Source organism: Dreissena polymorpha, chromosome 1 (assembly GCF_020536995.1).
Source record: "Dreissena polymorpha isolate Duluth1 chromosome 1, UMN_Dpol_1.0, whole genome shotgun sequence".
NCBI lineage: Eukaryota > Metazoa > Mollusca > Bivalvia > Myida > Dreissenidae > Dreissena > Dreissena polymorpha.
The window spans coordinates 13,915,707-13,934,241 of NC_068355.1; the positions used below are offsets into that span (position 1 = coordinate 13,915,707).

Genomic DNA, 18,535 nt, shown 5'->3' on the forward strand with positions numbered 1-18,535 from the left:
TGAATACTGATAATGATTTTGCTGCTTCTGATAATCATACCTGACACTTAAAATGATGGTAACAATAGTAATATTTAATGGTAATAAAGCTCATGGGTTTCAAGACAATACAAAAACGCTTGAAAGCATCTCAACTTACTAGATTTGTGAATATGTATCCTGCCTCCCCTTTCATGAGTCGACTGGGACACGAGAACCTGGTGATGAACTGAATGTTGGACTGGAGGAGAGGAGGGTTAGCTTTCAGCACAGTGTAAATGAGGGCCGGCAAGAAATCATCGGCACACGCCGGCCCCTCCTTTGATTGGCGAATGATCTCGAAGATGTGCTTGCTGCAGCGCACAATGCACGAGAGCTTGTCTTGGGGAGCCTTCTTGGAGTTCACTTCTATTATTTCTGTAAATAATATGCTTGTAAGAAATTTATCACACAATAAATTATAGCTTAATACATATGTGCAAAAGTAATGTAGGCTTGGTTAAGAATAATGCATGTTAGCAATATTATTATACAATAAATAAAATAATATATAAATCATCTTAATTATACAACAGAAACAAGAAGGCCATGATGGCCCTGAATCGCTCACCTGACTCACCTTGCTACATCAACTTAAATTCTATCAGACCCATATACAATACCAAGAAAGATTTCATTAATTAATACATTCTGACAATTAAGACGTGATGAAAACTGTGACCTCTTTCATCTACACAAGGTTTTACTAGAATTGGCCTGGTGACCTAATTTTTGACCCCAGATGACCCATATACGATCCAAAATCAGATATTATCAAGATAAACATTCTGACCATACTTCATTAAGATCAGATGAAATCTATGACCTCTATTGTCTACACAAGGTTTTTCTATGATTTCTATGATTCTGGCCAAATTTAATTAAGTTTGGATGAAAACTGTGACCTCTACTGTCTACAAAAGTTGTGTTTTTTTTTTATTTGACCTAGTGACCTAGTTTTTGACCCTAGATGACCCAAATTCTAACCCAACACAAATTTTAACAAGACAAACATTCTGACAATATTTAATTAAGATCTGATGAAAACTGTGACCTCTATTGTCTACACAAGGTTTTTCTAATATTTGACCCATTGACCTAGTTTTTGACCCCAGGTGATCCAAATACAATCCTAACCCAGATTGAGTCAAGATAAACATTCTGATCAAATTGTATAAAGATTGGGTGAAAACTGTGACCTCTATTGTCTACACAAGGTTTTTTTATTATTTGACATAGTGACCTAGTTTTTGACCCCAGATGACCCAAATACAATCCCAACCCAGATTTCACCAAAACAAATTTTCTGACCAAATTTCATAAAGATTGGATGAAAACTGTGACCTCTACTGTCTACACAAACAAATTGTTGACGGTTTTTCTATTATTTGACCTAGTGACCTAGTTTTTTACCCCAGATGACCCAAATACAATCCCAACCCAGATTTTATCAAGATAAAAATCTTGACCAAATTTCATAAAGATTGGATGAAAACTGCGACCTCTATTGTCTACATAAGGTTTTTCTATTATTTGACATAGTGACCTAGTTTTTGACCTAGTGACCTAGTTTTGACCCCAGATGACCCAAATACAATCCCAACCCAGATTTCATCAAGATTAACATTCTGACCAACTTTCATAAAGATTGGATGAAAACTGTGATCTCTATTATCTACACAAACAAATTGTTGAGGGACACACGCACACGCACAACGGACGCTGGACAGCACACGGTCACATAAGCTCACCATGTCACTTCGTGACAGGTGAGCTAAAAAGCATACTTAATTGTTATTCAGAATATTGCATAAAGCGAACGTTTTTTGTTTCTTAAAACCATTATTGAACAACCCTTACATACATTTGAAATTCACATGACAGACAAATCCAAGAAATGTTCTAGTATTCAAAGCCATACATAAACCTCTCAGATATTTTTTACATGATATAATAAACTTAAAAAACTTAATACCTCAATTATTATTATCTACAGCATCCTTACCTGTGATGGCCTGGTCTACAAGTGTCCTGACCTCAGTCTCGTGTTCGTTGATCATGGTATCGAGTTGCTGACCTGTCACCCAGTGTAGGGAGCGGATCTGTGTCTGCATCTGCAAGTCCTTCTGCTCATCGTCGCATGTGGCAGGGCAGAAGAGCGACGTGTACATCTTCACCGTGATGTACTTCTCTGCATAGTCCAGCAGAGTGTCTATGTCCTCGCTAGACAGGTCTGTAGGATAGCAAACATAATAGATACCATGATTTATAACGGGTAAGTGAATTTTACAGTCTCTGCATAGTCCAGCAGAGTGTCTATGTCCTCGCTAGACAGGTCTGTAGGATAGCAAACATAATAGATACCATGATTTATAACGGGTGAAGCGAATTTTACAGTCTCTGCATAGTCCAGCAGAGTGTCTATGTCCTCGCTAGACAGGTATGTAGGATTATACTAGGATAGCAAACTTAATAAATATAGAGGATATTTGTTGGATTCGGTGGATTATAGATGTAAATTCACGAGTGATCATAGAAAATAATATTTTCATGAGTGGCACAGCCACGAGTAAAAATATTTATTTTCTATGATCACGAGTGAATTAAAAATTGATATTCCACCGATTCCAACAAGTTTTCTTTTTCTTTTCTGCTTTTTTCACAGTTATTATATATTGTATAAGAGTTTAACTAAAGAAATTTGCTGGGATAATGACATCATTTTGTCAAAAAAAATGACATAATTTCAAAGTGAACAGTGAAAATTATCGATAATTTGAAAAAGTGAAATTATCAGTTTTAATTCACTGTTATTTCTCTATAAACCACTGGAAAGCATAAAATAAACCATGATTCATAATGGGTGAGTCATTTTTCCAGATTAATGTAGATTTAGTAATCATTTTATTCTTTACTTCACATCACACAATATTATCCACTGAACAAAACGTTATAATGTAAATTTGTTTTTCAAACAAACATTTTTATTGTAAGCTATAATGATTTTCAGTGTATTGTTCATACCTTTATATAATGAGTGTGAATCCATTCTCTTGCCGAGCTTTATATAGAAGTCTTGTACAAGATCAGTGAGGTCCTCCACTGGAGCGTCTGCGTTCTGGTACAGTTTGTCAACAAGCTCCTGTACAATCTTGACGAAGTCTTCGGCTGTGGGGCGCTTGAACTGCTTGAGATAGTCCATGAGGTCTGCCTTGATCTGCTGTGTCTCCTTGTTCACCTGACGTTTGGCTCTTGGCTCTGGTACCGACTCTGAAAATAGTGTGAAAAATATACATTAAAGAGTACATTCATTTTTTGCCATTTCCATCTGTATTTCAATTACATCACAGCTGGCTCACTCTTTACTGGTGGTTTTCCAGGACTATTTGTACATGCTTCATTTTCAAAGGGCTCAAAACAGCCTATCATTAAACAGAGATAGGGGAGAATGGGTACAGAAATCATTTCATAACCAACCCCACACAAGTTTTGTTGCTAGGCTGTCTTTGTTTTTTTCTCTCTTTTTTAACACAATCTCTTTTCATGTGACACTAAATACGACATGTTTCAGGACCACATTCCATTCTGAAAACAATTATGAATTCATGACAGAAACTCTAACATTATTCTGCCAAATATAATAAAGAGGAGGGGGGTTTTCTGTTCAAAAGAAGGAGTCTAGACAATTTTAAAAATTAAAAAAGAAAGAAAGATTTTTACTTAAACTAACAACATGGATGTGTTGAAGTCCACAAAAAAGATTGTGTAATAAAAGAAAAATTATTTCAAATAAAGACATGACTTATGATACACTGCCATTTCTTCGTCACCAAAATGTTTGTGCTCTAGCAATTTGTGCAGCTTTGAATAGAAAGTTATTAAAAGTAACTGTTATATTGTTACTAAAAACTTAAAGAAACTTACTAATTAATGATTGTTCAATACAATTATACATTGAGGTTCATTTTTCCACCATACTCAAAATAATAATATAATAAAACATTATTTGCCATAATTGACTCATCAAACAATTGGATCAAAAAAAATTTGCTACAACCATTCAATCGCATGCATGTGTATTAAAACTATTAATGTATACAGTTACAGAGATATTTGTATATGTAACTTCATATGTGAAAAATGTTCACTATAGGTATATCAAAACAGAAAATGTTCTAACAAAGTTTTTATGAATTTGTAAAATTGAGAGCTTTACCAATAAAACACCAATTTTCTCTTTCAATCACATAATATCCAATATCCATTTAAAAACTACTGATCTGAAACTAAATATCCAACTTAAAGTTATACAAACACAATACCAAGTAGTTTAAACATGAGTTCAACATGCATTGATTTTCAGTGATTACTACAATACACAATAGCTTTTCATGGGAATCCCATATATTATGTCATGCAAGATATTTTAACAGATACAGTACTAGTATAAGGAATGTTTGCTAACTAAATTAATGAAAAGAGTTTTAATTCAAATGAAGGGAAGTAATACATGTTCCGTGGATTGGTATGGTTCATATGCACAATATAGTTCCAGTAAAACTGTTTTGTACAAAAAGTATGCATAAATATGCATTTTTTCTGATTTTACAAACAATACTGAACAAGTATGAGTAAACACATAAATATATGTAATAATGGTTATACATGTATATCATCACAAAAATTCACAAGAAAGAGGAATCAGAAATTGATATTTGTTTTTGTGGAATATTATCAAACCATTTCTAGGATGTATATCAAAATGCTCTTACTAAAAAATTTAGATATACTTATACCAGTAAATAGAATGTTTTGATTTTAGTGATAAGACAACACAAATATGAAACAAAACCTGTTAATAAGATATTTAAGAATGTAATTTCTCAATTTTTTATCAAAGTCCAGAGACATCGAGTAGGTTCATGTAGCACAAGCTTTAACCCTTTGCATGCTGGGAAATTTGTCATCTGCTAAAATGCCGTCTGCAGAATTTTTAAAATTAGCATTTTCTTCGATTTTTTTCAAAGAATACTATCAGAATAGCAAACAGTTTGGATCCTGATGAGACGCCGCGTTCTGTGGCGTCTCATCTGGATCCAAACTGTTTGCAAAGGCCTTCAAAATTCGGTTCCCGCACAGAATGTGCATCATTCTCCTCCTTACCAGCAATAATCTTCTTCAGTTTGACTTCTGCAGAGTTTTTACTCTGTTCCATGGTGAATATCACTCCATTGAAGCTGTCTATCAGCACAAATTCATCTTCATCTTCTGCCATAGTGACAAAGGATTGTTCGTTCAACACTTGGAAAATTCTGCTGTTTCAAGTCTCTTTTTTGTGTTTTTGTCTGTCACAAATATTAAGTATTTTCTCAAAATGTTCGGATAGATGTTGGACATGTCTTTGACCATTTGCCCTGTTTTCACAGACAATGTCCACAATTTCTTTTTTTATAAGATTTCCTTTAATCTCTGCACAAGGCCATAATTTCACACACTGAACATTCCGTTATATTTGATTTTTAAATATAAAATACGTATTTATTTGAACAAAACCATGGTATGATTTATGTAAATAATAATAATAATAAGATGTCTTAACAATAATACCAATTATGTGATTAATCTTCACGTTTAACACACTTGTGCACAAGGATAAAACCGTCTCTGGTGCACATCTTTTACGTTACACAATATTATTAGTAAAATAATAATGTTTCTAGCTGTGAAAAGACTGTCACTGAAATATTAGCTATTACTAATGCAATCTGTGACATAACCCAGCAAGACAACCCAATAATTGCACTAGCATTAATTACACTCTAGCAGCTGCTTGCACACTTGGGCAATCCTGATATGAACTATCACCTGGCCAGTAATAACAGCCATTATAAGCCCAGAGGTGGTCAGTGAGATTGCAAGCTGTCAATTCAATCAGATTTGATACTTTTTCCATGAAAGTTTGCAGTCTAGTGCAAGCTATGGTGTTAATGAGAATATTGTTATTCAAACCTCTCAACCCCTAGTCCATGCCAGTGCAGACTTACACCAGCAATAACTGAATATGTATTAAAGATTTAATCAATAATTGATGGCACCATTCAGTCAATCCTGCCTACATTTACTCAAAGAAAACACACTTTCAACAGGAAATACACTAGATGTGATAACATCATTACATCCTTTATTGTTCTCTGTGTTGTTGGTTAATTAGCAGATCTTCTTTTCACACCAATCAGTGCTTATCATTTTACCTGCTGACTCCATCAATTCTGGGACACACCAGTTGAAATATAATGAATTCACTAACATTCCAAAGAAGTTTTAATGGAAATATTAACTATACAAAGAAAGCCCTTTTCTCAAACATTGGCACACTGTTGACACAAAATACTTAATTTTGTGCACTGTGAGCTAACATGGTTTCAAAAGTCAAGTTGCAGATCTAACAAAGACAAGTTATGTATTTCCTTATGACAATATGAATTAAATACGATGGATACATTACCGGTATACTGTCCAGATTAGTAATAATCCAAGAGGGTATTTTTATAATAAATGTCATTACAAGTCAAAGATAATTATTGTATTTTACACACTAACTGCAAATGGCACCTAGAAAAATCGTAGTGCAATAAGTATTAACCCTTTACCACTTACATACGCATTTTTATTAGGGATGCAAGAGGTTACAAAAATCATTAACCGGTTAACCTTTTTCTGTAACCAGTTATTAACCGGTTAACCAAAAGCCTTAAGTACAGTCGAAACTGACCTAACGGCCACCTGAATTTACCGGTCACCTGCAGACAACGGTCAGTCTGGAATCCCCCGACGAAAAACACTCTATATTACACTTGAATTCAACGGCCACCTGTCCATAACGGCCAACGGCCACTACATTCCACTCCGAAATTCATGTTTGACCTGAAATCAACGGTCACGCGTCAGTCGTCTCGAGCCGCGAAAATTAAAAACACAGCACATCATGTGTCCGTCTATTTTACGGTAAAAGCGTCTGATAGCGGTAATTGTCTTTGATATTAAAAAAGCGGCCCGCTGCGAGTAAACAAACAATTTGTGCATCCATGACCGGTATGTAAAATTGTTTCACCATTATTATTGAATTTTCATTTTGATTGCATTAAAAGACCAATTGTCTGCAACTCATTTTGCTACCAGTTGTTTATTAAAAATATATTTTATATTTGTTACTTTACATGAATAATCCACTCCTCTAAGCCGAAATGATCCGTAAAACAAAATTGTGTCTTTGTGTCGTATGAACGAATCTGCACTAAAGCTAAATTTAGGTTCACATCGTACATGCATGATCAGTTGTTTAACGAAAAGAAGGTTGATATTCAAATGCATTTTTTTTTTCTCTCCGGGATAGTGTTTTAGTATGTTGATGCTGAATTAACAAATATAAGTGTACATTGTATATGATGTGAAAATACCAAAAATAAACAACGGTTGCGATAGCCAGCTATAAACTGTTAGATGCCCATAATATCACTTTAAACAGGTGACATTAACAATAACAATGTGTATTAATAGCAATTATCGTCTGCATGCATAACGCATTAGCGCGTGACAAAGTCTATTGATCTGTATCGCTGATTAAGTGTTAAAAACAATATTAAGCTGGCGAGTGTTTTTATAAGAAGGCGATAAGAGGATTAGTGATCAGCTTTAATGGCAAAACATGGACTGATTTGCAACATTTAAAGCGTCTGAAAGCGGTAATTGTCTATGATATTATATAAGCGGCCCGCTGCGAGTAAACAAATTATAAGGTGTTGAGAAGGTTTTTTTTCCGGGGACAATTGTGGGTGTATCTCTAAAGAAAATATATCAGAGTTTATGACTTGTTGAAAGTAATTATCGCTAAATTAAATGACCGCTATTTCTTTGAATTAGAACGGTACAATTACACCGTACTATCGGTTTATGACACCGAATCCGCTTTTTAGACTTTTACGGACGTTACGTCAACGGAACGTGACAAGCTTTATTTACTGAATGAATGAGATGCATGAGAAAACAATTATACCAGCGTTGATAAAGTCATTGTTTAATTTTACATTATGAAATAAAATCAATCTTAAAGATATTATTCTCTAATATTCAATGTACACTCGTAAGTTAATGCTGTTATTATGCTTTGTTAATGCAATGAGCATTTGTTTTACACTGTATGCAAACGACTGGATGGGGTAACGACGTAGTAATACTACCAACTGACCAACCTTCTTAAAATTGTGATCCGAATTCAACGGTCACCTGTGGACAACGGTCACTTTGATCATTTCCCTTGACTGACCGCTGAATTCAGGTTTGACTGTAGTTAAATTGATTTAAAGTAGGTAAAAAATGTCATACTGCTCGAACCGCTCTGTAGAAATAAAAGTACTTTTAAATTTGAAATCGCTTGCGTTGATAACATACCAGTTTCGTAATAAAATGTATGATAAAATTGATTTTAATAATTTTGTAAATGTATGCTATATATTTTATTTATTTTTTCTGCTTAAATGCATAGGAGTAAAAAATTAAAGATCTACACAATGTTCATTTTCACGTGTTATTTACTTATTTTTGGTTGGGCCGCTTATAATACGTTCGCTTCGTAAAGCTCACAAAAATGGTGTGTTCCTTTGTTCATTCTGTTTAAATTTTTGAAACTCAAATTGGCTTAATATAGAAATGTTTTTCCCTTTCAATTCGACGTCAAGTGGGTTATGTGTGTTCAACTAATCCGCATCTCTTCTTATTCGATAATTGCACATTTTGTTGTTTTCATTTTAGCATTTGTAGTCTTAGTATCATTGTTTGATTTTCATTATACAATTAAACAAGAGGGCCATGATGGCCCTGAATCGCTCACCTGACTAACCTTGCTTCATGAACTTAAATTTTATTAGACCCATATACAATCCCAAGCCAAATTTCATTAATTAATACATTCTCACAAAATTTCATTAAGACGTGATGAAAACTGTGACCTCTTTCATCTACACAAGGTTTTACTAGAATTTGCCCGGTGACCTAATTTTTGACCCCAGATGACCCATATACGATCCAAAATCAGATATTATCAAGATAAACATTCTGACCATATTTCATTAAGATCATATGAAAACTATGACCTCTATTGTCTTCACAAAGTTTTTCTATGATTTGACCTAGTTTTTGACCCCAGATGACCCTAATACAATCCCAACCCAGATTTCATCAAGATTAATATTCTGGCCAAATTTCATAAAGATTTAATGAAAACTGTGACCTCTACTGTCTACAAAAGTTTTTTTTTATAATCTGACCTAGTTTTTGACCCTAGATGACCCAAAGTCAATCCCAATCCAGATTTTAACAAGACAAACTTTCTGACTATATTTCAATAAAATCTGATGAAAACTGTGACCTCTATAGTCTACACAAGGTTTTTCTATTATTTGACCTAGTGCCTAGTTGCTGACCCCAGATGACCCAAATACAATCCAAACAGGGCTCCTCTTGCCCAAAAATTTCTGTGGCCAACATTTTAGCCAAATGGAATTTTGTGTAGCCAAATTTTAGAAACTGTAGCCAAAGTTTTAGCAAAGCATTTGCAGGGGTCAAAGTTGGATATTTTGAAAATCCTGAACTTAAAGCTGGGGGCCAGGGGGCCGCAGGGCCCTCGGTGGGTCCAGGGGACAAGGGGGCCAGAGGCCCCCAGAAGCTCCTGGATTCGACACATTTAAAGGGTGCCTGTATCTGTTCTGGTGATTCTATTTTCTTAAAAAAACAACATACACATATATTAAAAAATCTTCATGTATTTGATAAAGAACACAAAGTTAGTCAAAAGGCAATTCATTCACATGCACCTTCTGTCTGGCATGGACTCGACTGCAGGTGTTGCTTTTGAAGAACCAGATAAAACCTGTAACAGTGGTTACAAATTATTTTTCACACATACTTTAAAAAAGTCAATAATACATGTTTAATTAATGCAGAATCAAATGTCACCATTTATATTCACAGAATCATAATGCTGCCAGAAGCCTCCACATACACCTAAGACAATTGGGTATGGTGGCTTCTGCTAAACAGTTAAAATTGAAAATTTCAGCATGGGTTCCCCTAGTTTTTTATCCCAATCGTTGTTTGAATGCTAAATAATTGTATCCTGGTGTGACCCAAATTGACGATGTAACAGTTACATGAAGCAATATTTAGCAAATAATTTAAGAAATAATGAATGTTTAATAGCACAAAATAATAATTTTAAAATCGGCTGTTTTACTTTGAAATGATTCCAAGACAATAATCATCCATTTAATCGATAAAAAATAGAACATCGTCGAATTAAGGTGTCGGCGAATTTGGATTACGGTAGGTTGCCCATATTTGTTTTACAAAAAGTAAAAAAAAACACATTTCTTGCTGCTGGGCTCATATGTTGGGGACAATAAAACATTTTATTTAACTAAAAAAGACCTGTCCCAGTCAGCAAAAATGGCGTATTTGATCGTATTTTCAATTACTGTTAAAATTCTTTTCCTGATTTATGCTTTATTCAAAGGTCAAAATGTTTTAAAAGCTCACAATCAATGAATCATACGTTATTAATAAAACAAGAGGGCCATGATGGCCCTGAATCGCTCACCTGACTCATTAAGATCAGATGAAAACTATGACCTCTATTGTCTACACAATGTTTTTCTATGATTTGACCTAGTGACCTAGTTCCTGACTCTAGATGACCCAAATACAATCCCAATCCAGATTTCATCAAGATAAACATTCTGATCACAGTTCATAAATATTGGATGAAAACTGTGACCTCTATTGTCAACACAAGGTTTTTCTATTTATTTTACCTAGATTTTTACCCCAGATGACCCTAATACAATCCCACCCAGATTTCATCAAGAATTCTGACCAAATTTCATAAAGGTTGGATGAAAACTGTGATCTCTAATGTCTACACAAGGTTTTTCTATTATTTGACCTAGTGACCTAGTTTTTGACCCCAGATGACCCAAATAAAATCCCAACCCAGATTTCATCAAGATAAACATTCTGACCAAATTTCATAAAGATTGGATGAAAACTGTGACCTCTATTGTCTACAGAAGGTTGTTCTATTATTTGACCTAGTGACCTTGTTTTTGACCCCAGATGACCCAAATACAATCCCAAACCGGATTTCATCTAGATAAACATTTTGACCAAATTTCATCAAGATTGGATGCCAACTGTGACCTCTACTGTCTACACAAACAAATTGTTGACGGACGGACGCACAGACAAACACAGGCACGCACAACGGACGCCGGACATCACACCATCACATAAGCTCACCGTGTGACTTCATGACAGGTGACCTAAAAATATGTGTCGGAGATAAACATGAACAGTTGTGGTTAAAATCCCATAGAAACAAGGGCTGTTTGTAAAACATGCATGCCCCCCTATATGGGCTATAAGTTGTAGTAGCAGCCATTGTGTGAATACGTTTTTTGTCACTGTGAATGGTGGTTGTGGTGGTGGTGGTGGTGTAGTAGTAGTAGTAGTAGTAGTAGTAGTAGTAGTAGTAGTAGTAGTAGTAGTAGTAGTAGTAGTAGTGGTAGTAGTAGTAGTAGTAGTAGTAGTAGTAGTAGTAGTAGTAGTAATAGTAGTTGTAGTAGTAGTAGTAGTAGTAGTAGTAGTAGTAGTAGTAGTAGTAGTAGTAGTAGAAGTAGTAGTAGTAGAAGTAGTAGTATTAGTAGTGGTAGTAGTAGAAGTAGTAGTAGTAGTAGTAGTAGTAGTAGTAGTAGTGGTAGTAGTAGTAGTAGTAGTAGTAGTAGTAGTGGTAAAAGTAGTAGTAGTAGTGGCAGTAGTAGTAGAAGTAGTAATAGTAGACGTGGTGGTGGTGGTGGTGGTGGTGGTGGTGGTGGTGGTGGTGGTGGTGGTGGTGGTGGTGGTAGTAGTAGTACTAGTAGTAGTAGTACTAGTAGTAGTAGTAGAAGTAGTAGTAGTAGTAGTAGTAGTAGTAGTAGTAGTAGTAGTAGTAGTAGTAGTAGTAGTAGTAGTAGTAGTAGTAGTGGTAGTAGTAGTAGTAGAAGTAGTAGTAGTAGTATTAGAAGTAGTAGTAGAAGTAGTAGTAGTAGTAGTAGTAGTAGTAGTAGTAGCAGTAGCAGAAGCAGTAGCAGCATTACAAGACCAATACTTAAGAATGATCAAATGGGAAAAGGTAACCTAGCACTGGCAGAAAATATGGGGCTCATTTACAGGTCAGATTTGGAATCTCTGCTGTAAAATGAGATTTTGAATGAATTAAAGGGAGGCAAATCTGTAATAAAAAGAACATGCATAAACCGTAGTTGTTTCCCTTGTTTGAACCATGCTAAATCCTTACAAGTTTGGAAAGAATTGGATGAAAAATTTGGACTTCATTGCATAAACACCATTTTCTCAATTCAAGGGGAGGTAATTCTGTACTTCATGGACCAATAATGCTCATTTTTTGTAGGGTTCGTGTCCTCATTGATATAAAGACACTGTGCAAATTTGGAAAGGATCGGACAAAAAATGTGGAAGATTTTTGAAAGTTTTCACAAAATAGGCAAAAATGAATAAACATGCAAAGTTCAACGAGCTCCTGCGGCCATGTTTTTTGACGAATCAAATTTCTTTGAACAACTTTTTCAGGGGAGCCCTCAAAGGTCATCCCTGTGAATTTTTTTGAAAATCTGATGAGCGGTTTCTGACAAGAAGATTTTTTAAGGTTTTTACCATATATGGTCATGGCGGCCATCTTGGTTATGCGATCAAATTTTTTTTAACAATTCTTTTGTCCCATGACCTAGGGATGCTCCACATGAAATTTAGTTGAAATTGGCTCAATGGTTTAGTAGAAGAAGATGTTTAAAAATTGTTTACAGACAGACGGATGGACGGACGCCGGACGCTGAGTGATCACAATAGCTCACCTCGAGCTATCGCTCAGGTGAGCTAAAAAAATTGGCAAATTTGCTAGATCTATCTTGCCGATTTTTGATGCAAAACAACCTAAACAGTAAACTTTAGCAACAGAAAATACGACCAAATTCGGGGTGTTAGTTTAAAAAAATAAAAACCCTACCTGGTTGGTCTTGATGGTTCTTATATTCTTTATGTGATAAGGGCCCTCTGCGTGGAGACGCAATGCCTTCTTCCCACAAGACTGATAATTCAGGGTTTTCTTACAAACTTCTCAAACCACTTTTCCACAAGCTTGCACTTTTCTCAACCAGTTCACTACCCGCCCGTAGACAACAGCGGGGAATGGCCACACATTATAAACTGTACGCTGAAGTTTCTTTAGCTACCAACAGGCAAGTATCTCGTTGCCATTTTTCTCAACTTAAGTCTAAACACAGCTTCCCATTCGGCATCAAATATACGCAAAAAGTACTCAAATTGATTTAAATCGACAGCAATCTTTAATCTTTAATGAGATGTAATTGTTTATTTAATCCTCTACGATGTACGATTTGTTTTCACTAAAGTAATTTGTCTCGATGACCGGTGTTAATGCCAACTGCGTATGAATTTTTCAGGTCAATAACACGGCGATGTATTGATGCACAGTCTACAGCTGAAAGCGGTTAATATCTGGGACGGCATGTCAGGAAAAAAATCAATACCGATAATTCGCATTGTTCATTAATTGAGCAACGATTAATAACACTTATCCTTTATGGATTTTCATGAAAGAAAAACCATAATAAAGAAAATTTTATTCTCTTTAATCTGATATATAAACAAGTTTGGAAAGAATTGGATGAAAAATTTGGACTTTATTGCATAAACATCATTTTCTCAATTCAAGGGTAGGTAATTCTGTACTTCATGGACCTATAATGCTCATTTTTTGTAGGGTTCGTGTCCTCATTGATATAAAGACACTGTGCAAATTTGGAAAGGATCTGACAAAAAATGTGGAAGATTTTTGAAAGTTTTCACAAAATAGGCAAAAACGAATAAACATGCAAAGTTCAACGAGCTCCTGCGGCCATGTCTTTTGACGAATCAAATTTCTTTCAACAACTTTTTCAGGGGAGCCTTCAAAGGTCATCCCTGTGAATTTTTTTGAAAATCTGATGAGCGGTTTCTGACAAGAAGATTTTTTAAGGTTTTTACCATATATGGTCATGGCGGCCATCTTGGTTATGTGATCAAATTTTTTTTTACAATTCTTTTGTCCCATGACCTAGGGATGCTCCACATGAAATTTAGTTGAAATTGGCTCAATGGTTTAGTAGAAGAAGATGTTTACAAATTGTTTACAGACAGACAGACGGACGGACGCCGGACGGTGAGTGATCACAATAGCTCACCCCGAGCTATCGCTCAGGTGAGCTAAAAATGTGGGTTTAATAAAGGACAAGAATGCAAATTAAATTCATTTTGAACGAAATGTAAGTTAGTTGAATATTTTATATAATCAGAATATTTATTTAATAGCTAAATAACTAAGTATTATGATCTCAAATACTGATAGTTACGCATGTTTGTTAACGCACCATAGGGCACAAACTTTAAACAATTACACAAATACTAAATTTAACGTTTTTTTATTTTTTTTATATTTGAATTGATGTTTAATTATTTAATTAGTTAATAACATGCTTTCTTAAATAAAACTTGCATCGGGCGGTAATGGTGGACTCGTTGGACGTAAATTTTCATAATGATATTAATTTTTGGTAAACAAAATCAAAGTTAACTTTTCAAGATTTTAAATTCAAATGCAATTCTTTATAAAATTGTTACTTATAAACACGGTATTTTCGCAGCAATCGATGTTGGATATTGGTTAACAAAACATAAAAAAGCCATCTAATGTCTCAACTGTTTTTTATCACTAGTTCAATAAACGTTTCAATTACGTCTTCGCTAATATCTTCCACTCACCGCAGTTCGCTAGTTAAATTTTCGCGAGTCAAAAAACAACAGTGTCAGTTATCAAAACGTACCCCCTATTTGTTATCACAAAGGTATTGATTAATTGCTTTATTACTTTGATTGTTGACACGTTATTTATTACCGTCGATGGTGCGGCATGTTGTTCTAACTAGTCGCCAGCGCAAGTTGGCAGTATGTCACGCGAAAATAGTAAAATCCTTTGAATTATTCCATGAAAAAAAAACATAATCAAATATTTTTTCAAGGTTAACATTTTCCCGAAAACGTAACCGGTTAACTGGTTGTTTTTGTAGGGTAACCTCTTGCATCCCTAATTTTTATGCATTTGTAGTCACTTAGAAAGTAAAATTTAATTTAGGACCTTTCTTACTAAATTCAAGTTTTAAAGACTTCATTTCCAACCCTTAAATACTGATGAGCAGCAAACAGCATAAAACCTGAACAGATTTGCAATTTACTTGCAGGCTGTTCTGGTTGTATGCTGTTTGCACAAAGCAATTTTCACTTTGCTTCTGAGAGGGAAAGGGTTAACAGGTAAAATAGGTAAAATGCACATAGTTTCAATCTATTTTACACTTAAGATAACTTGAAGTTAAAATTACTGATTATTATTTTTATATAAATAAAAACATTTAATAGGTTAGACTGCATATTGCATCAATCATGCATCCTTTATCATAACAACAACACAACACAAGTGTGCAAGACATAACAAGGTCAACTATCAGGCTATTAATCAGTAATCACAGGAAATAAATAGTGACATCTGGAGACTTCATAGGTATCAATCATTCATTGAATGGGGCATTTAATGATCAAGGAGTTGACAAATCATTTCAGTTGTTTTGTTGTACAATACCCTAAAACCCTGAGGCAGCATTTGTTATGCATTAAACATAGTTGCTATGTTGCCTGCCCCACCCAGTTAAAACATGTTGCCCCCACCCTCCCTTATAATATGGATCACTACTTTTATCAGTGTTATAGAGTAACATACATGATAACTTGTTACATGCACTTTCAATAATATTTATAATATATGGAGTATAGGTTCTTAAGTGGAAACAGCATAATTAAGTCACTTACAATTTAAAACAAGAAATGTGTTTGTCAGAAACACTATGTCCCCCTTCTGCGCCGCTTTGATTTAGTTTTTTTTACCTTTAACCTTAAAGATGACCTTTACCTTGACCTTTTATCACTCAAAATGTGCAGCTCCATGAGATACACATGCATGCCAAGTATGAAGTTGTTATCTTCAATATAGCAAAAGTTATTGCAAAATGTTAAAGTTGGCACAAACCAACAGAAAGACCAACAGACAGGGCAAAAACAATATGTCCCCCACTATAGTGGTAAGTAAGCCCCCCTTGCCATATTTTGCAGTCTGATTCAAACGCTATTAATGTTTATACATTTTTAATTCTGAAAATTAAACTTTACCGTATGCACACAGTTTTAACAAAAATTACAAAACCTCATAATCCTATGAACATTGGAAGTGCTGCAAAAATAGGAATGATATTATTACAGATTTTTGTACAATGCTAATAGTTTAAAGTCACACACCTTGAAATTAAATACATGTTAATCAATACATATAGATGCAATTTGAAAGTGTGCAAAATTGTCATTAAATCTATAGCCTAGTTAGCAAGTAATTTTTTTTATATTTTTTTATTTTAAAACCGAAAGTAGGATCTCTATATGTAAACGTCCATTTCCACAAACCCGATTATTTTTAAGTTTTAAAGCGCAAAAAGACGATTTCTACCTCGTAACAACCAGATATATTCTAATTGGCATAGATAAAATTAAATCTATAGCCTTGTTAGCAAGTAATTAATCATTTTTCAAACTGTACCCGTTTTAAACCGAAAGAAGGATTTCTAGACGTATACGTCCATTTCCACATTCACTATTATTTTTAAGTTTTAAAGCGCAAAAAAACAACGGATTTCTTCCTTGTAACCACCAGATATATTCTAATTGGCATAGATAAAATATGTTTCTTATTTATACTTAAAATAACTATACCATGTATTTCACTTCAAGGTGTGTGGCTTCAAGCAAATATTTTGGTAAATCCTAAAAACAAGAGGGCCTGAAAGGTAACCTTAAGATACAAAGGAACTGAACTGCTCAGTCCAGCCCCAAGACATCATTAGAACAAATGTTCTGACCAAGTTTTATGAAGAGTGAACTATAAATGTAACTTTTAGAGTGCTAACAAGGTTTTGCTATAGCCATATTAGGATAAATTCCCCAACCCCTGGCAGCCATGTCTTTTAAAATAATGCTCGGACCAAGTGTTATAAAGATTGGACAATAAATGTGACTTTTAGAGTGTTAACAAGTTTTTACTTTCGCTATATAGTGGCAGCCATGTTTTTCAACCAACCGGTACCATTTTTAAACATGTCCAAGATATCATTGGGACAAACCTTCTGACTAAGTTTCATTCAGATCACACAATAAATGTGGCCCCTAAAGTGTTTATAGGGTTTTACTAAAGTAATGTACATTTGTATAGCCATATAAGGAAAAATGCCCCGCCCTGTTGCAGCCATGATTTTCAAGCAACCCGGAATCATTTTTGAAAGCATTCAAGATATCATTAGAAAAAATACACTGACCAAGTTTCATGAAGATTGGACAATAAATATTACTTAAAAGAGTGTAAACAAGGTTTTACTAAAGCAATATAAGGAAAAATGCCCCGCCCGCTGGCAGCCATGTTTTTCAACCAACCGAAACCATTTTCGAACTAGTTAAAGATATTATTAGGACAAATCTTCTGATCAAGTTTCACTAAAATCTGACAATAAATGTGGCCTCTAGAGTGTTTACAAGGTTTTACAATAGTAATATTTAGCCATATAAGGAAAAATGCCCCGCCCCATTGCAGCTATGTTTTTAAAGCAATTGGAACCATTTTCAAACTCGATATCATTTGAACAAATATTCAGACCAAGTTCTATGAAGATTGGACAATAAATGTGTATTTTATATTGTTAACAAGTTTATACTATAGCCATATTAGGAAAAATGCCCCGCCCCCTGGCTGCCATGTTTTTTAAGCGAATGTAACCATTTTCAAATTGGGCTCAGGTGAACTAACAAATGGTAATGATTTTGAATTGCTTTATACATGTAAGATATAACATGCATAGAATTATTCCAGCATAGGATTGATTTCATAGGCATGCAAAAACAATCATAAAACTCTGAAAGCTGAACACAAATGGACACGAAACCTCCTGTTGCACTTAAGTATGTAGAGGATTGAAAATGATATCTGTCTATGAAATGTCAAGCATTTGCACCAGATTTACATTAAATCCTTGATATACATATAAAGAAAATACTTAGTATCACTGGAACACAAACTGTAAGTACTTGATATCTATTATCTAATGAGTCGTGTTCTGAGAAAACTGGGCTTAATGGATGTGCAGAAGTTTTTTAAACACATAATTTGAGTCGCGTTCTGAAAAAACTGGTCTGAATTCATGTGCGTAAAGTGTCGTCCCAGATAAGGCTGTGCAGTCTGCAAGGCTAATCAGGGACGACACTTTCC

The 18,535-nt window shown here is 34.6% G+C and overlaps 1 protein-coding gene across 4 annotated transcripts in view; it reads right to left on the bottom strand.

Annotated features, from left to right (window-relative positions):
- The window catches only part of LOC127871521 (rab5 GDP/GTP exchange factor-like), a 39,914-nt gene that overhangs the window by 2,863 nt on the left and 18,516 nt on the right, over positions 1 to 18,535 (bottom strand). For 3 of the 4 annotated variants that reach the window (XM_052414558.1, XM_052414550.1, XM_052414541.1), the window contains exons 4-6: positions 3,043 to 3,288; positions 2,024 to 2,251; positions 140 to 396 (exon numbers count right to left, since the gene is read on the bottom strand). In XM_052414558.1, the coding sequence (XP_052270518.1) occupies positions 140 to 396; positions 2,024 to 2,251; positions 3,043 to 3,288 (731 nt within the window). Of the gene's footprint in view, positions 1 to 139; positions 397 to 2,023; positions 2,252 to 3,042; positions 3,289 to 4,234; positions 4,381 to 18,535 lie in introns of those variants that run through there. The other variant, XM_052414566.1, reaches the window with a different exon arrangement.